The following is a 22,539-nucleotide window of genomic DNA, read 5'->3' on the forward strand; positions in this document are numbered from 1 at the left end:
GGCAGCTTGCCAACAGCAAATATAGCAAAAGTTAAAATCAGTGTACATCTACCAGTAGTTATAGATCTTTTGGGTGTCTATAGGGTGTCACTTAGTAATTTGGAGTCAAGGCATAACAAACATTAAAAGAAAAAGCCCTGACATTAAATAAATTAATTTCAGAAACATGTATGTTTAGTATGTCTCTGATTTGCTGTTTGATATATTTCAGTGTATTTGCTGGCTGCCAGATTCCTTATCCAAAACGAGAATTCCTCAATGAGGATGAACCCGAAGAAAAAGGAGATAAGGTATAATAAAAGGCACTTTTTTTCAAAATGTAACAAAAAAGTTGTGATAGCACAAAGGGAAACTAACAGAACATGGGCTCTTACCCAGGAATGTGTTTTGAAGACAAGACTGTCCCAAAATTTTTCACAGTACATTAGAAAGTTTCACATTAATGCATAGTAAATTATAATGAATAAGATTGTTTGTATTTTTCCTAAACTTAAAAATGTACAGCTAGTCAGACGTTGTGAGTAATACACCTCTACCCTGATATAACGCAACCCAATATAACACGAATTCGGGTATAACTCGGTAAAGCAGCACTCGGTGGGGGGGGGGGGCGCGCGGGCAGGGCTGCGCACTCTGGCAGATCAAAGCAAGTTCAATATAACGCGGTAAGATTTTTTGGCTCCCGAGGACGGCGTTATATCGGGGTAGAGGCATACATGGCTAACAGAAGAAAGAGAAAGAGGCCTCACGCTGTAATCAACTTGTGTCCTGGTGGCTGCATGGGGACAGGGCCTGTTATTGATCCAAGAGAAACCCTCTGGTTGTGCATGTCCTCTGGGTCAGATAGTCTGTACAACATGGGAGCCCAGTTTGATTTAAAGCTATGCCTATCAATGATACATTTGAAAGAGTAAATTCTACTTTCTGAGCTGATATTGTAGATTAGTATTTCTTTTGCAGGTGACAGTGTCAGAGCAGGGGGAAATGTTAATCTACTAAATCCTCAGGATTTTGTTCCCCAGGTCTTTTTTTGAGACTAGGAAATTACAAAACCTAAATTAAAATAGCAGTGGAGTCATGATACTGATGTAATTGAAATTCCGAGACTTAGCAATGCTTTTTAAACTTTCAGTTACTGAACAATAAGAAACAACATGAGTTCAAATGAGTTTGGCTTTTGTTAAGTTGATTTTACTCATTTGTGAGTGTTAAAGTATATATTTGCATTTCATTTTCTTGGGAAATTTTATTTAGTTAAACAAAAATGACACGCACAGTATAAATATTCAAAGCAGCTATTATGATCTGTTGTATAAATAGCCTTTGTGTCTCGTGGGGACTGTCCCATATTTATGCATGCTATAAATAAAGATTTTGCAGCATATCTAGTTAATTTCGAAAAAAATGACATTTGAAACTATGTATTACTCATTGAATCTGTCTCCACAACAGGAAAAATTTGTTAAAGGTAACCAGTGAAGGTGTTTTTAAAAAATGGATTTGTACCATGTTTTGCTGCTTTATGATATATAAAAAAGGCCTAGATGATTTTTTTTAAAAAACATATTAACATCAGGAATGTCAAGTTTGTTCTTTCCTGATTTTGCTGGAAGGCTTACAGGGGGTCTCTGAGATGGTGTATCTGGAGCTCTTACACTTTAACGGAAGGGTAAATCTTTAATAAAAACATCCTTTCTCCAAAATTTTCATTTGTCAGCAAAGTTAAATAAGTATTCACAAAAACAAAACCCTATGATTTTTTCCTAAGTAAAACCCCCCTTGTTTCAGACACATGGCTAGATTTTTTTTCTAACTAAAGCAGTAGAATGAATGAGGGTGGCAGTGCAGGGGAACATGCTCCTGTTCTTACACCTTTACTATATAACAAGTTTCATCCCATTGAGTTATGCAATTCCTGAATGTCAGATTTACTTTTCTAATAGAGTGCAGGCACAACGTCATTGTGTTGTCACAAATGCTGCAATAATCAGAGCGGTGACAAAGATCCCTTCAGTGGGAAGATACTCAGCTTAATGGGTGAAAACAGCAAAACCCTTTATTGCAGTGATGGACATGAAGGAACAATGATTCTAGCAATAGCTGGCACATAAAATACAGTCTGGAAATAGTTCACTAAATGTCTTGAAAAAGTAATATATGCTTACTAAAGCTTGTTGTTTGCCACAGTAATTTATATTAACAGTAATAATACTTTGCACTTCAAGTGGCACCTTCTACCCAAGAATCAAAACAACTTTCCAAACAGTAATAAAGTTTCACAGCAACCCTGTGAGGCAGATCTGGTCCTAGAAATACGATAAAAGACAAATTCCCAGTCACTGGTTCCAATATTCATCATTTTAAAAAAAGGTTAAACCACTTAACGACCTCTAACAGTTCACAACCATTTCAAAACACTGGATACCACTGCACCGGTGCCTGCCAGCTCAGAGCTGCAGTGGCAGCAGTGCCAGAAAGCCTGTGGGGGCAAGGTGCATCTGCCTTGTCTCCAGCACTGCTTTCCAGACTCAGGCAGGTCTATGCTAGAAACTTGCTGGTATAGTAATGTCAGTTACGGGTGTGATTTCTTTATTTTTATGACATTTCTATATGGCCAAAGCCTTAGTGTGGACATAGTTATACTAGCAAGTAAGTGCTTTTGCCTGTTGTCATGGGGTGAACTGCATCAGTGCATTCTCCCTGTCTCTTTGTGGGCATTCATTCCACCTTAGAGTGGACCTCCAAGCTAAAACATGTTTTGTCAACCATGCTGTCATTGCTACAATGCGAGCTGTGCCTTAGATCCCTTTGCAGTCCCTCTTGAGTGCACCCCTTAACTGACAAGTTTCACTACCTTACTTCTCTTTGAGTGTAACCACACAGGTCTACCATTCTTAGACTGGATCCTGTGGTGGCAGGATCCTCCTATTTTCATGTTAACACAATAGACTTGTATGTATTTGGCACCTGCAAGAAATTTTCCTCCAGGAGCCTGTGACCAGCAACTTATTAAAGTGACTCAAAATAACTCCTTCCAAACAAAAGTATTGTTGATTCACCCAAAGATACACTGTGATCAGGGAAATGGGTGAAAACAACAAAAACGTACATGTGTCTGGCCTTACCTAGACTTATTCCTTTCCGTGCAAGTTTAGGAGGGTTCCATTCAACCTAGGTAACCTCACCTCTGCAGACTGTGCCGCTGAATTCTCTGCTGAATTCAAAATGTGTCACCTCAAGTAGCAGTTCCCACAACCCCTTCCCGTCTCCACAGGTTGCTTTGAACTATTTATGGTCCTTTTGATATCTAGACTCTGGCTTTCACAAAACAGTGTGTCACGGCCTCTGGGAAGAACATCTTCCCAATTTAATAGCCCAGCTATTGTCCCTCTGAACTCATTTACCCAGAGCTTATCTCTGACCGTTGTTTTGGTCTCTGCTTGCTCTTCCTTACAACTCCTTCTAAATTCAGTTCCATGTAGTCAGACAGAATAATATCAGGCAGGCAAACTGAGGTACATATAATATTCATAACAAAATAACACAGTTATATACCTCATTCTCCACACTGATGTAACTTACTTCATTCAGATAACTGTTAAAAATGGTAATGGCAGAAACACACTTTTGCTGGTATAAGCTGCCATCTACACTAGGGGAGTTGCCACTATAGCTATACTGGCAAACTTTTCTAGTGTAGACTAGGCCTTGTCCTCTTTCAAAAGCAAAAGGAACTGTAGCTGCACTACACAGATTTCTCAAACCAGCTAGGTAATCTCCATGTCTCACCTGTCCAAAGCCAAAAAAAAACATGGAATCCATGATCCACACCCCATGTGAAACAAATCATTAGCCCCAGTTGTGAGAGTTCTCTCTGTTTTTCATGCAGCCCAGGTTTCAACTTGGTACCTGTGGGGATTCATAGTGAAAATGGTTCAGCTCAGACCCAAGCACCCATATGTAAAAATCACAAAATGTCAAATAAATAATTGAAAAAAATGACAATCTCAGCACTATGATACAAGTGGGGTCTTAAATATGACAGTTCATGTGGATCTTTAATAATGGTTTGAGCTACCTCTGTGAGATAAATAACTTTTTTTTTTTAAAGTTAAACTTCATTAACTTTAAAAGAAAAAAAATGTAACAAATTAACTTGTTGATCTCCCCTGAAATAGAAACTGGATGTGACTTGTATGATGCACACAGGCAGTAGGATATATTTTTTACTTTAGCAGATAGGAAAGGGAGACATAAGCCCTCCATGTAGATGCAAGACAGTATGAGCCTTTGTGCAGTCCTAAATAAATACATTCTTGTGAATTTCATCTGGCGTGTAACTTGTGACATTGTCGTGATGAATGGCAATTGATGCACACTTTAGTTTGAGGATGCTAAATAGCTTGTGATTAGTGAGTCTGCCAAGAAGTTTGTGCTGAAGGCAATTGGTTCCTATGACTTATGGGAAGCGAATTATTTAAGCTTTCCATAAAGGTTGACCACAGTTAAGCTCTGACAAATTGTTGTCTGGTTAAGCAGACCCCTCATCCCCAAGACCCTGGGAGAACTGAAATGAGTTCAGAATTTTATAAAGTTTTAAAGTATTTACCAAAAAGTGCTCAAATATTTTGAGCAACATTTTAGAGTTTTTATGTATTGCCTGGTGAAACTCAGACTGCACTAAAGGCTCAGACTGCACTAAAGGTGTGTTTTTGTTTCTCTAAAGAGAAAGTTTTATATCTTATATGAACAACAAATAAAAATGGTCACTGTTGTAATCCCCTTGGCTGCACAGATGCCCGGTAATAAGAACCTTTTACAGTGCTAGATGGTTCTGTTTCTTTACAGCTGGATATCTGTGGAACTCTTGCTTATCATGCTCCACCCTCCATTCTTTCAAGTCCTTAGGTCTCTGCTGCCAAGCCACCAGAGTCTCCTTTGCTCTCCAGCTCCTACACTCTGCATCCATATGTTCTGCCCTTTTTCTCTCTGCTTTCTGGCTCCTTCCCCTTTCTTTTATTTGCTACTAGGCCCTAGTGTCTCTTTCAATTATCTCACGTCTCTCTCTCCCTCCCTTCTTTCAGCTACCTTTTCCCCTCATTCTCTGCCCCCAGATCCTTCCTTCAGCCCCAGAAAACGCTGTCCTTCAGCCCTGTTCCAGGCAATCTGCTCTAACAAACTCTCTTCCTCCTGCCATCACCAAGACTCTCTGACCCTGTGTCTAGGGCACCATGCTTGGCCCTGTTCCCAGCATCTCTCTCATTGCAAGGTGGTTAAAGCATAGCACTCTAACTCAGGAGTTGGAATATCTATTCCCAGCTCTGCCACAGATTTACTATGTAACCTTGGACAACTTATTTAATCTCTCTGTGCTTCAGTTGACTCATCTGTAAAATGGAGATAATGCCACCTGCCTCATAGGATTGCTGTGAAGCTTCATTACTATTTGGAAAGTTGTTTTGATTCTTGGGTGGGAGGTGCCATTGAAGTGCAAAGTATTATTACTTTATTTGCTATTGCTCACCACTGCTATCTGGCTGCCCTGCCGCAGCTTATTTGCACTCATTCGTGATGTGACCACCACCATTTTCTTGATAGTTCCTTCCATCCTTCTCATTATTAAGCTGATCTGGACTGGCTGGCTAGGGATAGGAGGTACTAGATTGTCATTCAAGTTGCTTTTTTCCCCCCAGTGCTTTTTTCCCCTTATTTTAAAAAATGAACCACGAACAATTTTATTCTATTCTGAAATTTCAAACCCACAAAGTTTAAGTAACTTTGAAATTATCCATCCCTCCTCAGTTCACAAATATCTACCTGGAGCAAATTGCAGCATATTGAGGACAGAAGTTTCACTTACTTTGGTGCTCTTCACTAAAGTCCAGCTGTGCTTTGTGCTGTGGTTAGTTCTCACCCACATTGTGGTTTAGGGGTTCTGAAGAGTTTGTGACACCAAATGTAAATAAACAATTCAGGAAAAAAGTGACCATCCCCAGCTGTGCTTCCTCTTAGAATCAACAGCAACAGAATCAACATCAGCAACAAACAGCACCTCAGCAGCAACCGCAAGCAGCACCTCAGCAACAGCAGCAGCAACAGCAAAACAGTACCCAGACAAATGGGACTGCAGGAGGAGGTGGAGCAGGAGGAGGTGGCACTGGGGCAGGACTTCAGCACAGCCAGGACTCTAGCCTCAATCAGGTGCCTCCAAATAAGAAACCACGCATAGGGCCTTCAGGCACTAACTCAGGCGGGCCTGTCATGCCTTCAGATTATCAGGTACAGACTCTGATTGTTATACTTTAGTTAATTTTAGGGGCAAGGTGTATTCCACTGTAGAATTTTATAGTGAAATATTTCCACAGAATAAATTTACTTTAAGTGAAGTTCATTATAATGGAATTGTGCTTGCTCTAATTTATTAGTAGAACTGTGGACTTTAGTTCTACTTCAGTTTAAAAAACATTTCACTGTATCAATTCATGTAATATAATGTATATAAGTATCAGAGGGGTAGCCGTGTTAGTCTGGTTCTGTAGAAGCAGCAAAGAATCCTGTGGCACCTTATAGACTAACAGTCTGTTAGTCTATAAGGTGCCACAGGATTCTTTGCTGCTTCTAATGTATATAATGCATTCATTATAGATGGATTTCACTCTTTGGTATTTATATAGATTTCAATAGCGTTTCGTTTTGTCCTCAGAATTTCAATATCATTCTAAAACATGTGCATAACTTTAGGAATGTGAGTAACCCCACTGAAGTCAGTGGTTCTGTTTTCACATGCGGAAGTGTTTTGCTTGATTGGGTCCAGAGTAGTCAGCACTCTGGAGGATAGATCCCATGTGAGAAGCGGGCCCTAGAAAAATATGCTGAGTCAACAGCACAGGTTCTTTGATTTAATTCCTGCCACTTTCTGTTCCGTGTGATAATGATAGATGGGACAATTCATAATCTGTTGTTTGTCTTAATACCTTGATAACTGTTCTTTTAATCTTAAAGATCAACAATTTCTGTGACGCTATAACATAGATCTATAAGTGAGTCAGTATGCTTCGTGCTTAGGCAAGACACTCTAATAATGGTGATTCCCAATTTATCTCTAAAATGCTTCCTGTGAGTGAATTAAAAAGTGAATCTTCAAATGAAACGTTTGGGGGGGGGTTATTTGCAATAAACTGGTCTGTTGTTTTCCACACTCAGTATGTTCTCACTATAGCAGCATTAGATTATATTAAATGAAAACAATATTTCTGTATTCTTTTTGAAGCTGCACATTTGTCTTGGTTTATTAGAATTAAAATATGTTTTCCACTGAATAGGTGACATACATGAAATAATTCAAAGCATTGTATGAACCAAACTTACAAATACTTGGGGAGATCATGAACATTTCAGACAAGATTAATTGAGCATCACCAGATAAATATTTTTCATTTTAAAAAAGAATACACCTGAAAACAAAGCTTTGTTTCTTATCTAAAAGATCATTGAAAATATGTCAGGATGAGAAGAGACTGGATATCACTTTTCAGAGGGGTAGCCGTGTTAGTTTGTATCAGCAAAAACAATGAGGAGTCCTTGTGGCACCTTAGAGACTAACAAATGTATTTGGGCATAAGCTTTTGTGTGCTGTATATTTATACCTACCTGCTGTATTTTCTACTCCATGCTTCTGATGAAGTGGGTTTTAGCCCACGAAAGCTTATGCCCAAATAAATTTGTTAGTCTCTAAGGTGCCACAAGGACTCCTCGTTGTCGTCTTTGGATCTCACTTGAAGTTATGTTTTTGCAAGGATTCTAAATGCTATTGCTGGATACTTTTTAGTAAGGACATCATCTTGATAAAGACTCAGATCAGCCTCTTTTAAACCTTTCTTTTTACTCTACAGCTGCTTTGACTTCCTAACCCATTAGCCCCCCACCCCAGATAATTGATTTCTGAATGCTAGACATTCTCTTTCCATTTCTAGTTTTCTTTCTTTATTGCAAATGATTTTAAAGGTGGTGATGGCAATTTAGGAGTAACAATAACTCAGTCAGATTTCTTTCTTGAAAAGTTCCAGAGTGGATTGAGATCTCGGAAAGTCCCTATTTATGGCTGGCTTGTTTCTGTCCATATTTTGAGGATTTTTGTGCTACCTTTAATATTATTGACCATGGGATCCTTCAGGATGTCTTGGAGTTCTAGGCAAGCCTTCCCATTACAGGATTTTCTTAATTTAAGGCTTACCTTTTTGGAAAATTAAATGTAGCTCTTGTGATTCTTTTCTGCACAGCCTGTAGCCATTTGTTTTAGTGACCCCTCCACTCTAGGCTTTATTTTGACCCCTGTGCTGTTAATTATTTGTATGTTCCCATTAAATCAGCTGCTAAACAGTATAATCTGATTATCCATTTTTACACTTGTATCTGGCTAGCTGTAGCTCTCTCTCTCTCTCTCTCTCAGTTCTAGCTGACTGTTTGTCTTATATCCAGAATGGAATGTCTGCAATTTGTTCAAATCTGGAGTCAAAACAGAAATTCTCTTTTGTGGGACTAAAGTAAGCATAGCCTAGTTAAATGCATTCTTTTAGTTTTATGTCATTAATCTTATTCCATTAGATTTAATCAAAATTAGAAGGAAAAATATTTTGCTTTTGGGCTCACTTATCTTCTGAATTTAAATCTGTGGTGAACAATCATTTATATTATTTAATCACAGCCATCCTTCATCACAGTCATCCTGCAGAAAAGGACCTAGGGGTTACAGTGGACGAGAAGCTGGATATGAGTCAACTGTGTGCCCTTGTTGCCAAGTAGGCTAACAGCATTTTGAGCTGTATAAGTAGGGGTATTGCCAGCAGATCAAGGGACATGATCATTCCCCATTCAGCATTGGTGAGGCTTCATCTGGAATACAGCATCCAATTTTGGGCCCCACACTTCAAGAAGAATGTGGACAAATTGGAGAGAGCCCAGTGGAGGGCAACAAAAATGATTAGGAGGCTGGAGCACATGATTTATGAGGAGAGGCTGAGGGAACTGGGGTTGTTTAGTCTGCAGAAGAGAAGAATGATGGGGGATTTGATAGCGGCTTTCAACTACACCTCTACCCTGATATAATGCGACCTGATATAACACAAATTCAGATATAACACGGTAAAGCAGTGCTCTGGGGGGGCAGGGCTGCGCACTCCCGTGGATCAAAGCAAGTTCGATATAACGCGGTTTCACCTATAACCCGGTAAGATTTTTTGGCTCCCGAGGACAGCGTTATATCGAGGTAGAGGTGTACCTGAAAGGGGGTTCCAAAGAGAATGGATCTAGACTGTTCTCAGTGGTGGCAGATGACAGAACAAGGAGCAATGGTCTCAAGTTGCAGTGGGAGAGGTTTAGGTTGGATATTAGGAAAAACTTTTTCACTAGGAGGGTGGTGAAGCACTGGAATGGGTTACCTAGGGAGGTGGTGGAATCTCCTTCCTTGGAGGTTTTTAAGGTCAGGCTTGACAAAACCCTGGCTGGGATGATTTAGTTGGGGATTGGTCCTGGTCCTGCTTTGAGCAGGGGGTTGGACTAGATGACCTCCTGAGGTCCCTTCCAACCCTGATATTCTATGATTTCTAAGAATGACAACTGTAATTCTTGGTTTGCTTGGTTTTTGTCTAACTTTCTGACCCTTTTCATTTTTTCATTTATTCATCTTTTTAGTGGATTCTAGATCAGGGGTAGGCAACCTATGGCACGTGTGCCAAAGGCGGCACGCAAGCTGATTTTCAGTGGCACTCACACTGCCTGGGTCCTGGCCACCGGTCTGGGGGGCTTTGCATTTTAATTTAATTTTAAATTAAGCTTCTTAAACATTTTAAAAACTTTATTTACTTTACATACAACAATAGTTTAGTTATATATTATAGACTTATAGAAAGAGACCTTCTAAAAACGTTAAAATGTATTACTGGCACGTGAAACCTTAAATTAGAGTGAATAAATGAAGACTCGGCACAGCATTTCTGAAAGGTTGCCGACCCCTGGTCTAGATTAATGTTTATCATAGCTGGTGACAGAGCATTAGTTTGTTTTTGTTCTTTGTTGAATGCCTGGATGCTAAATGTTAAGGCAACAGGATCAGAGCTGTGTAAAACAAAATCTAAGACCAGGGGTACACAGGCATTTATTTGATCTGAAGGCCAGATTTGATTATTTATACAGGACCCTGAAATATTTTACATGAAAAGGGCTACATATGTTTTATACGAAGTATTATATGATATGATATGATACATACTACCAGGTCTTAACTGTTTATTGGCAAGGAAACTGGAAGACATGAACAGATTGAATAACTATTTTGTTATGAATCTGCAAAATACTGTACAAGTATTTTGAAATTCTTAAAGTAGCTGATGTTTCTTCATTGAGATCTGCTCCATACAAAGTATTAAGATTAATGAATAACAAACATTTTTTTTCTGTTTCTGTGAAACCTTGTTTCACAACTCTGGCAATTTAAAGAGTGAATTCAGGGAATTAAATACTAAGGTCTTGCACAAATGCACTCACCGGCATCTCTGTGTAAATGTCATTATTTTTAGTAAATGGAGCACCAGAACAGGAATCGAGACGTGTTCTAGAATATTATTATTACTGGAACTTATCAACAAGTCTCCCCAGTCAGATGTTGGGGTATCTTTTAAGTCATATTCCCCCACTTCTTCCCTACTCTTATTCCATCTCCTCTGGAACTGAATACATTGCCTCTCTAGCACACCTAATCTCCCCACCCCCAATGTAGAGAATGAGTGTGTGGAGCTGGCAGTCACTTATATTTGTTATTTAGTTAATAGTGGCATAGAAATAACAAATAAAAATAGATATTTATTAAAAATAAATCATGATCGTTAGACATGGGATTAAGAAACAACAAAGATTAAGAGTTAGCAATGGGGTTCAATCACTTCCAAATTATTTTTAAATGGTCTTGGATTATAACTTCTGTCTTTTTCCATGCCTGTCAAACACCTAACACCATTTGGGTGTTAATTAAATCATTATTATCAATATATCATACTGTTGGCCCTTAAAGAGGAATGATGTTCAGTTGCTTTCACCCAGCATTTTGATTTGAATGAGCCTCTTAGAGTTGAAAAGCTCCCTGCCTCATTGTTCTAACAGGCTGTTTTAATTTTTTTTCCATTTTCTTTTTCTCCAGCACTCCAGTTCACGCCTGAGTTACCAAAGCAACATTCAGGGATCTTCTCAGTCCCAGAGTACAATGGGCTATTCCACATCATCTCAACAGAGCTCTCAGTATCATCAGTCTCATCAGTCTCATAGGTACTGAGACCTAATAGACTGCGCTTAGAAAGGAATGGACTATAAGTCAAAAGACTCCAGCAATATGAAGTTCCTAACAATGAGAAGAACCAAAAATGCAAACTGTGATACAGATTTAAAATTCACAATTATAAAAGGAAAACTTTATTTACTGAAGATTTTTTTTTCAATGACTCTGTTCCTTCTTTATTGCCATAAAGGAGATTCTTGTGAAGTGCCCCCACCCTCCCGCGCTTCCCTCGCATGTGTTCCATTGTGGTAACTCTAATGAAACCGTCTGATCTGAACCCAGCACTTAACTTCTTTAATCTTTGGAATTTTTGAAGGATTCCTGGTGCACCTTTCTCATGCTGTAGTGATCGCCATAAATCTATCTTTTCAAATCTCTTTAATGGGATTTTAAAGTTTTAAAATCTTGAACTCCCAGGCTTTCAAGCTTGTATATAGTTAGTTTTATACTAGGCAAACCAGTGTAGCTATACAGGTATAATGCACCTTTTAAAAGCACTATGTTTTTTTCACAGGATATTACTCTTTTCCTCATGGATGTCAAGAACAGCAAATTTTACTGTTCCAGAGTATTTTACTATTCTGTTTGTATTAGTCTAGTTTTCAGGCGACGTCTTAGGGGGGGAAAAAAACAAAAAAAAAACCAACCCAAGTCTCTGCAGCAGCTAATGTGCTTCATGGTACTGGACTGTACACCAAACAGAAGATTGTGAATGTTTCCTAAATCTTTCATGTTGAATCCCATACATGTTATGACCATGTTCTGAGTAGTGTTGAATTAAGCATTATTTTAAACTAAAGCATGATACTTACATGAAAATGAGATGCTTTCGGAGCGCCATTGGAACAGAGAAATGGAATGTAATGGAACGTCTTCTCTGGCTGGGCACCCAAAATAGCCAGGAAAATATATTTAGTGCCCTATGATCTCAGCAGAAGAGAAAATGTGGTTGAGGACTTATACTAGTCCTTGTTTAAAAAAACAAAACTAAACAAAACAAAACACCACTTCTTTAATGTGTGTGGGAGCTCTATATATCTGGCTTCACTGATGCAGTCTCCCTTTGTCAGTTTCCCCAAATCAATTATCTAAGTATAAAGATGACAAAAATGTAAAGGATTATAAAATAAAAAACAAATAATTGTCCATTTTTATATAAGATCATCAAATTTAAGAGAACTTATTGTATGTTTTGAAGAGCATGTTGAAAATTGTCTTCATTTTTCATGTTTAATAGTCAAATTCTTTATTCACATTGCTATGATTAATCCAGATTGGTTGCACTGAAATGTTTCTTTTTCTCAAGAGCAAACACGTTGTGATTGTGCCTAAGGACCATAAGTGGATGGGTTACTAGCAGTCTATCCCAGGTAAATAATTAGAGCTTGCAAGCATAATCGGAGGATCATTATCCAACTTTCGGAGCCACAGGTATTCAGAGACACATAATGTATAATTTGAAGCAGCTCCATTTTCCTTCTATGTTTAGAAATAAGGCTGATGAATTTGATTGCACTAAAACTGGAAAGACATTCATGTACTTTAGAATGTTCTTCGCTGTATGAGCAGCACCAGTCTTTTTTAATTGATTGCTGGAGAAGAAGTCAAGAAAGGAGCAAATTATGTTTAAGCAATGATATTGCGGACATTTACACTACACAGTGCGATATCATGGTTAGTTGTGTTCTATCCTGAATCCATGCAAGACTTTAGACATAACCACTATACATTCCACACCAAAATTGTGATAGAAACTAGGCAGGTGGTAGATCCGTTTGCTCTGAGGAGAATGGTTTTTTGTCCCAGTTAGAGTAATAAATATTTCCATTGAGAGTGAGCTCCCAGTCACCTTAAATGCTTTTTTTCCTCTCACAAAAATGTTTTGCTTTTATAACCAGTTGGAAACCTAGTCTGGCCACACCAGCTGCCACAAGACTTTGTTCCGTTTGCCGATGACACCAGGCTTCTCTGGAAAGTGATTGAAGATAGAATGGGCAAGAAGTGATAAAAATGAAATGAAACAATTTGAAGGAAAATATAAATTATTATTAGGACAAAACCATCTCCTATTGGATACTTTCCACCTTTATTCTTTGTGATACTACATGGCCTGTTCTTCTGCGTAACTTAGTTGGCAGGAACTGATTTTAATTGTTAGTAAATATTTTTACCTGCTTGCAATGTATCTGGGCTCGAAAACTGCAAGTCCCCACCTCTTAATGATGTCAGTGGGAGTCCCATGTCTATCTGAAGGAGAATTTTGCCCCTGCCCTACAACAACATTTATTGGATATTCTTGTGACTGGCTTCCAGTTTTCTGGATACCAGGCTCCGGACATTGTCTCCTGGTCATTGTCTCCTGTCTTCTTCATATCCCTCTGTCCTCTCAAAACACCATTGGCTATTGTAACACAATTGTCTAACATTTGTCCCCCTCCCACCTGCTTTTATTCATCATCAAATTATTGATGGTGGCAAGGGGACAAAAATCTGCTTGTAATTAAGCTGGACTCTTATAGTGCCAGCAAAGCTGAATCATAGTGTAGGTTCATGATGTGTGGAGTGCAAAGATACACAGCATTATAATGTGCTTTAATTCAATGAGCTTCCATCCCCTAGAATGTCTGCTATCACCATTGTCTAAACTGAATAGATAATTCTGTATTTGCTAGATCTAAATTGCTTGCTGTGCTTTAGCCCCTTGCAGCTTCTGTGCACGTGCAAAGCTGAGCTAACTCCTCCATTGCCTTCAAAATAAAAGTAGAAAGGGGAATAAATAGAAGCAGTGGTTACTGCTTAAAAATGTTTACTGTGCACGTTTGCTCGCTTTCTCTCTCTTTGTCAGTTGGTGTTCGGATATTTGGCCTTTTCTGGTGAGCTATGTGTGAATTTCAGGGTGGATGGGGAGCCAAGATGAGAGAGACTTGTTCAGGGGTAATTTCATGAGGAAAAATGCTCCTTGTATTCAGAGGTTAATCATGTAATATGTTATGGGAACCCAGGATCATGTATATTTTTCTACCTGTGGAGTTTTGGTAATTGACACTTATTATTATTCACAGTTTTGACCTTACCCATAACCTCTGTGTGCCCTCAGAAAGGTATTTCACACTGGCAACTAGAAATAGAAAGTGACATCAACTTGATTGTTTTCTCATTCCTGTTCCCTTGGTGAAACAGTGGACAGTCAAATACCATCCTGCAATGTGTTTCTCATCTGGTTTTTGGAGAAGACAGGAGAGTGAGGAATGGGATTAGCAGCATAGTCTACATTGGTGAAGTTTATGTAGCACAAACTGCACAATGAAGGAAGAATATTGTGAAAGCTGCGAGTCCTGCACTGTATCTGTGACACTGTATCTTTGGGGGGGATGGGGAGGGAAGAGCATTCTGAGGGGAGGGTTGGGGGTAGCTTGAAGTATTCAGATATGTCTAATATTTTATATAAACATATTAAAGCTTAGTTCCCCTTCGTAATCTTCAGTAATGGTACTTAAACACCATTAAGCAAAGAATTGTTTTAGGATTAAATAAATGTATTGTACATAAGGCCATATGTAATCTTCTAAAAGTGTCGCCACACAGGAGCGATATGTATTACTATATGAAAAAAATCCTTAATGCACTGTTATCTCCTAAATATTTAGTAGTAAATTAATACTATTTAATTTTTTTAAAAACCTGTCTTGTGTAGACACTAAAAAGTATTACACAAAATGTGGACTGAAGATGTCCTTTTAAACAGCAATTTAAAGAACTTTTTATATATGTAATGTAGTATACTTTTCAAATTGTTCTAGTTTGTATTCTCCCATGTTTACTATTGGTGGAAGTGTGTCTGTTTCTCTTCAGTTATTTTTTTTATAATTTCATGCACGTATCCTTCATTTTTGTAGTTTTTATTATAGATTACTGCATATGCTCTTCATGCTGCCACAACGCTTTGCTGCTTTAGCTTTATGGTGGCCACATACAGCAATACCCATGCTGATGGGTTTGCAAAACCACAAAACAAAATATTTGTTTCTCATTCTAGAGCTAAGAGTTTACTGCTTTTAAGTTGTCCTCATGTCGTTCTTGAAATGACTGTTAAAACTGAACTATGAGTTCATTGCATTTATTTTATATTCCTGGTTGTCATGAAATTGAATTGACTTTGCTTCAGTGTGAATTTTTTTAATACAAATAATATACATTTGTAATAATAATAATAATAATAAAAGGTTCAAATCAAAGAAGTGTGCTGGAAAGTTGTGAACATCAGACATTGAGTTACAAAAGAAGCAATGTATCCTGCAGAGTTGTGACCTGTAATTGTATTCAGATGTTTATGATATCATAAACCACACAAAACAGAGCTTGTAAAACCTCCAGTTTGGAATTATAGCCTTTTTAAATACCCAAGAGGGTATTCGTGTTTTGTATGTACAGAAATAGAATGAAGCTTTATGGAAAAACAAAACAGGTGGAATGCTTGGTGTACTCTCTAAAGTGATTTAGCATGCAGCTTGGATACCACTTATAAAAATATAAAACTACCAACCTGGTGATTTTACATATTTGTCTTCTAAAAAAGCTGTGCATTTGGAGACTAACCCCCCCCCCCTCACCCGCTTACCTCTTCCTCCTCCTCCCCCACATCCCATTTCTAGGCTATCTTTGAACATAATTCTCACGAGTGTCTAAGGTAACAGCATGTTAGATTGGAGAACGTGAGCTGGGGAACTCAGCTCTGTTTTTCAGGTTGATTTTCTGTGCTTCGTTGGCCTGCATATTATAACTCCACGAGTCAGTTTTTCAGAGATGGTTGTTATACTGCGTTTTCCATAAACTGCACCCATTTTCGTCATCCCAGCCGTGTGTGAGAGAATGGCTGCCACTCACTTGCTTCTCTACTGACACCAAAAAAGAGGCTTGAATTTCTGCTGTAACTTTAGGACAAGGTAAGAACGTGCTGTACCCTTGTCATTACTGCTGGCTTCTAGCTAATAAAGAGTTCTGACTGATTCCTCCTCCCTGATGCGTCCAAGGATTAGGTTTAACATGATGCATGCATGGTATCAAAGAGGTTTCTTTACTTTGTGTCTGCACTGGTGCCTTGCATTTCCAGTGTGTAGTACCTTTCACCTAGAAGGATCCTGAAACATTTTCCAGATGATATTTACAAATTATAGGAATCTCTTCATCAAGCATTCCAAGGGGCTGCAACATGTGTGGTTATGTTTATTCCTCTTGAAGAGAGTAGGGCTGGTTAGCCAGTGGGAGTAGACATGGTTATATAAAGGATTCTCTGCCTACATTACTCCACTTACTATGTTTTTTCCCTGTTCTGCTTGTACTTGGTGGAGTGCTGCAGCAGCAGCCTTTCGAAATCCCTGGTCCACTGGAATGTACAGCATTGTCTCAGAGATCATTCATCATTCCCTGCAGTGTGCTTAAGTTGGATGCCAGCCTTTGAGGTCTGGCATCCTGTGTCAAAGAGCTAAGTTTATGACTAATGATCTAAAGAAGAATCAGCCCTGCAGCATCCAGCCATTTATGGGTAAGGGCTGCAAAGACAGTGTTTAAAGCTGAGACGAGCTTATGCTAAGAGTTAGCACCAAAGCAGAGGAGAGGCAACAAAAAGTGTCAAAGAGAGAATATTTGTTGCTGATGGCAAGATACAAGTTCTGAACAGAAGATCAGGCTGAAACTTTAAGGGCAATAAATTTTTACTTCAGGTGGTTTTACAAATATTGATGGAGGGAGTGTGGAAGGCAGCATTGTCTGGAGGAATGAGCACAGACTTAGGAGTCAGGGTCCTGCATTCACACTTTGGCTCTATTACTGAATCCGTGGGGCCTTAAAGTCACTTCTCCTTTCTATTTCCTCATTTATAAAATGGGGCTAATACTTGGGTATCTCACAGTAGTGGTTTGAGGATTAGTTAGTTTTTGTATAGTACTTTGAAAATGTACAGCACTACAGAAATGCTAGGTATTATTAACTCAGTCTAGATAAATTCAGAAGTTTAGCATTGTTCCAGAGGCCAACAAAGGATAACGACCTGAAATACTATTTAACAGACATTGGTTTTTCATGCAAGCGAATTTCATGCCCTTCTTTTCCAACACAGAGCGATGCATGGTCAGCAAATGTGATTTGTTTTTGCATTTTTTTAATATTCAGAAAGAAAAATATTTTATTGTTGCATCAAGACACTGCAGGAATTGATTTTTTCATTAATAAATTAAATATTTATTAGCACAACCATTATAGTGATTGAAACAACTAATGTTGTTGTGAAGGATGTGAGTAATGGGACTTTAGATACAATCAGCCTGTAAAATACTGTGCTATTCCCAGAATTCTTATGCAACAATGATATCCACAGTAAATGTTTTTAAAAATCATAATCCTTCATTCCGGCAACGTTTAAAATCTGACTGTTATTGCCTGCATACATAATATTTTTATTTTAGGTAATTGTATAAAAACACTATTGCAGGATCAGTGTCTCTAGCTTTGAAAATAAACATCCTGGCATGCATGTGCAGTACTTGTGAGAAAGCATTATCTGTGAGATTGTGTTCTTTGGAGTCCCTTAAATAGGATGAAGAATTTGGAAGAAAGTGTAAATTGCGTACTTTTATTATGTGCATTCACAACATGTGGCTAAAAATCTTGTCTTCTCTTGTCTGTGAATGAAATAAGTCAGCAAAGCATTCCCTGGGCTATGTTGCCTTTAGGTGCCATTCCATATCAGTGCATTTTAAATGCCAATAAAACAAAATGAGTCAAATTGATGCCTGAAATCAATTGTTAAACAAGGGATCTATTTGCCCCAGTAACGTCACTGCTAAATTGGAGTCATGCTCTGTGGATGTAAATCTAAACTAGCAGTGAAAGTTACTAAAACAAATTAGCTAAGGACTCTTCTCTCATTTTTAAATGTGATTTTTGAATCAATAGTTTTTTAAAAAACCCTCAGATTTCTTCTGTTGGAAGACACAGAACCTATGATATGAAATATGTTCTATACTGTCTCCATCCCACAAGAAACTGAGAATACAAGCAGTGTAGGTAATGTATACATGCAGGGGCCAGGAGAATGGGGCCCCAATCTTGATTGAGGCACTCTGTGTGATACGGTAATGGAAATAACCAATGTCATCAGACTTTTCCAGCCTAAGTTAAAAAAAACCAAAAAACAAAAAACCAAAATCTAGGTCACTTTGCATAAATCAACAGTTCCACACTGAGAGGATGCACACTATGCTGCAAAGTAGCCTCATTAATTAACCTGAAAATTACTTCAGCGGGGGAACTTTCAAACTGACAGAACCATTACAAATGTAAACCTTTAGAAGGAAAAGAATGTGGAAAAGGCAGGAAGGACACATGAGATGTCTAAAATTAGTGCTTAGTTAATGACTGTTCCCATGCAATCTGTGGTAACCCCTTTATGCTAGGCAGGTAGAAGTCAAAAGACTTTTGCTTTTAGGCTCCAGGATTCCTCCAGTAGGCGAAGCCCAGTGTAACATTTCACTGTGGTTTGCTCATGCAAAATGTCTCAGGACATCTCCTAAATCTCCCTGTGTAGTATAGCTGATGGGTTCTTACCAATACAGTTTACCACATTTCTGCATGCTGAAGAGACACCTACAAAAAAACTGTAATCAAGTTTCCTAGTTATTCTACTTATTCATACATCCAAATGTGTGTGTGTGTGTGTTGAGACATGGTCTGTTAGCCAAAAGTGTGATAAAACAGGATACCCTGAACAGCCAAAATAACTAAGTACAGCAACTCTCAACATTCATATTTCAGCAAGGTTTCAGATATACACTGTGTGTCTCAGCTTAGGATGCTCAAGGCCAGACATTCTCAAATGAGTAACATGAGAACTTTTTTCATCTGTATACATGACCAGCTTCCATTTCTACAGTTACAAGAGGGTAAATCCATTATTTAAGCTAGGACTACTGTGCTGTGAGGCAAAACCACCCAGCATCCCACAATGCTGGGTGATCTGTATTACATACAAATCACAGGCTCCCAAGCTTCCATTTTATAATGGATGTTCACAAGCTGTTTTGGAAATGAAGCTGCAAACTACGTAACAGTTACTCTTTCAACAGAGACTAGATGGCCCAAGGGGTGGCATACTCAGACGTTCACCTCTGAATTGCCACCTTAATGTCACCCTATGCCAGCAGCAACTGCAAATTGTTACCATTTGATGGCTTTTTGGTGTCCTGTAAGAACTGAGTGTGATGGACAAAGTCCAGTTCCTAATGGGCAGTTGTCCACATTACAGAAGTCAACTGACACAAACTGGCACCCTTACTGGAAGTCTCAGGGGAGAGGCCAATACTGCAGAGTTATGAAAATTCTCCAGGGTTCAGGTATTTGAGCTGGTCGAGGGAGCTTCATTTGACATTGTGTTGTACGTATTGTATATATTTAGATAAAAGACTTCCGTTTTCAGGAGCTAATCTCATACATTTCAAGAGTGCTTAATTCACAGTTCTACAGAATGTATTAATTGAACAAGTTTAAAGTCTAATAAAAATTCCAATCGTAGCTAAAGCTCATACAACCTGCTAAGAACATAAAACATCCAGAACATGCACCTCTAGTTACAAATGCAACTTCAGCAAGCGATCGAGTTTTTTGGTGGCAATTCATTTTTAACCGTAAGAAAGTGAGGACTTAAAGCTGAAGCCCTTACAAGCACGTCTTCCCACCCGACAGGGCTGTAAGTGCAGAAGTGGGTCTGATGTATTTTCTCCACCACATCATGTGTATATAAATGCTTTTGGTGTGTAGTATTTACATGGAAATATGTTAACCTGTTTTCTTGTCTGTTGCATGGAAAGACTGGTCTATGATCATGACAGTTCACCAGGTTCAGGTGTGTTGGAGGGAGGGTTTTGCAACTCAGATGCTTCTCCCATCTCAGCTGACATGACAAGCTTTATCCAAAAATCAGGTGGTAGAATGACAGGCACTAATTTTGAGTGATCACCAAGTACAGCAAGTGGCTGAATGCTCCCTATTGTGGTGGCGGTTCCTGCTTTGATCAATTCTTCTGAAGCGTCTGTGATATTCTAATGTCAAAAGGATCATTCATTCCTTCTCTTTAAACCCTGTGCTGCCTGTTGTGTGACATGGATTGAAACATACCTGAGTCAGATCTCCAGGGTGTGCCTGACTTGTTCTGGCTAACAGCACCCTCTCAGCTCCATAGGAAAAGACACACAATGTAAAATGTAAATGCAGGTCCCACTAACATTTTGTCCCTCTTTACTTTAGACAACTCTGAAATGTCTGTCTGAGATGAGACCCATTTTCCAAAATCCCTGGAGTCTTGATGTTCTCAGGAAGTAGCCTAACAATGCCGATATTCATGGTCTATGGGGAGTTCTGACTCAAATTTTAGAGCTGGTTTGTCATGCAAACATGTGCCCCTAAGCCATCCAATGACTGGAAAGAACTAATCTATTTTAAGCAATATGTAGTCCTTACTTAACTATTTATCATTCATGAAGACTACATTGGCAGCTGCAAGGAGATAAGGAAATCCCAAGATGATATAGAACCTGGTTTTTGTGTAGTACCATAAGTTAAGAACTTCAGTAGGGATAAAGATTCTGATCCTACTTCCACTGAAGTAAATAGCAAAACTCCCATTAACTTCTATGGAAGGAGGATGAGGCCCAAAGTCTATAATGTAAACACAAAATCCTTTGATCAGATTTCATATCAGCCATAAAATGAGAGAAGTTAGCAACAGAAAAGGCTTAGTCCATCTCTCTGCTAATGCAGGGTTGTTCCGTACAGGAGGCTTGAGTATTGTGTACACATTTAAAGGTTCTTGGCAATGAGTCTCCACCATTCCTTTAAAAGACTATTCAACTATCTAATAGATCTCACCTGCCAGGAAACTTTCCCAACTGTTCAAGCTACAGGGTCTTTTTCTTTTTTGGATGAAATATGTCCCATCAATGTGCAGGACAGACAGAAAAGGCTGGCAGAAACCATGATGCCTTGCTTGCAATATGCAAAAGAAAATAAGTTAATGTATCACTAATTTCAAATTGCTGTTGCCCTGATCCATGTTGTGTAATGTGCAGTTTGTGTAAGAGCTCAGTCAGCAGGAAGAGAGAAGCGGTCTCAGCATTTCTGCTTTACTAAGTTATCTGACAGGACAGGCTAGTCACGCTGCTGGAAAGAAGACGACAGGGATGGTGCCGCAGACGAGTCTGATGAATTTTTCTTGCAATGATACAAGAACATCCTGCACTGGGCTCAAAGATGCCAGGTGGGGGGGAACTGCTGCAATCAATTTGCAAAGCAGTGTCCCTGACACCACAATGGATGCCATTTTAAATTATCTTAGCTTCCCTCTGAACAACTGACCGTCTGCAGTGGGTCCAATAACAATATTGGTCTAGTCCCAACTCCCAGCCAAAGGCCATGCAACAGCTAATGCTAATTCTGAAAGTGAAAGAAAGGAAAAATAACCCCAGCGATTCTTCCAGCTAGTAACTTACTCAAGAGGAAGAGGGAGGCAATTGTGGTCTGTTGGCCAACACCCCTTGGCATATGAACATTTTTATAGGTGTGGGCGCAGAAAGAGAGTGAGTTTATTAGCTTTCTGTCATGTTTACCAGCTTCAGTGCTCATTACTCAGCTAGGGACTATTCTCTCCCCTCAGGATATCTGAGTACATCCCACTGAAGCCCATTTGGAGTTATTTGTGTCCCACAGAGGGAGGATAAGGCCCCTGGAGTTGTTCTCTTGCATTTAATTTATATGATGTTGATTTGTATCTGGCTATTTTTTAAGCATGTATGATTCATTTTTGCATGGGCAGGTGGGAGTGGCTCCATTATTTTCTTTTGAATCACTTCACATTTTTCTGTCACTGGAACATGCTTTAACAACTGTGTGTGGGGAGCCTGGTGGGAACAGGCTGGGTGGCTCTGTCTCAGCTTGTGCTGCTGCTCCAGGGGCACGAGAAATTCTGTAGGGGAGCGCCTCCTGATTTTTTTGAACTGGGTTCTCCAGTTATGGCAGTTGGACCATTTCTGATCTCTCCATGGGACTTGTTTCGTTGGAGAGAGAGTGAACTTCATCTTTTGTGTTCAGGGGATGAGACTTCTGCAGTGGCTTCCCTGTTGTAGGTCAGAGATGGGATCCCATACACCTTTCAGGGATACGCTGTC

The 22,539-nt window shown here is 39.0% G+C and overlaps 1 protein-coding gene across 4 annotated transcripts in view; it reads left to right on the forward strand.

Moving 5' to 3' along the window:
- The window catches only part of CDK19 (cyclin dependent kinase 19), a 208,481-nt gene extending 197,009 nt beyond the window's left edge, over nucleotides 1-11,472 (forward strand). For all 4 annotated transcript variants that reach the window (XM_039529100.1, XM_039529102.1, XM_039529104.1 and 1 more), the window contains 3 exons: nucleotides 212-290; nucleotides 6,013-6,279; nucleotides 11,192-11,472. In XM_039529100.1, coding sequence (XP_039385034.1) covers nucleotides 212-290; nucleotides 6,013-6,279; nucleotides 11,192-11,323 — 478 coding nt within the window. In that variant the 3' untranslated portion in view covers nucleotides 11,324-11,472. The remainder of the gene's footprint in view (nucleotides 1-211; nucleotides 291-6,012; nucleotides 6,280-11,191) is intronic.
- Nucleotides 11,473-22,539: the final 11,067 nt, after the last annotated feature.

Source organism: Mauremys reevesii, linkage group 3 (assembly GCF_016161935.1).
Source record: "Mauremys reevesii isolate NIE-2019 linkage group 3, ASM1616193v1, whole genome shotgun sequence".
NCBI classification, from domain to species: Eukaryota; Metazoa; Chordata; order Testudines; family Geoemydidae; genus Mauremys; species Mauremys reevesii.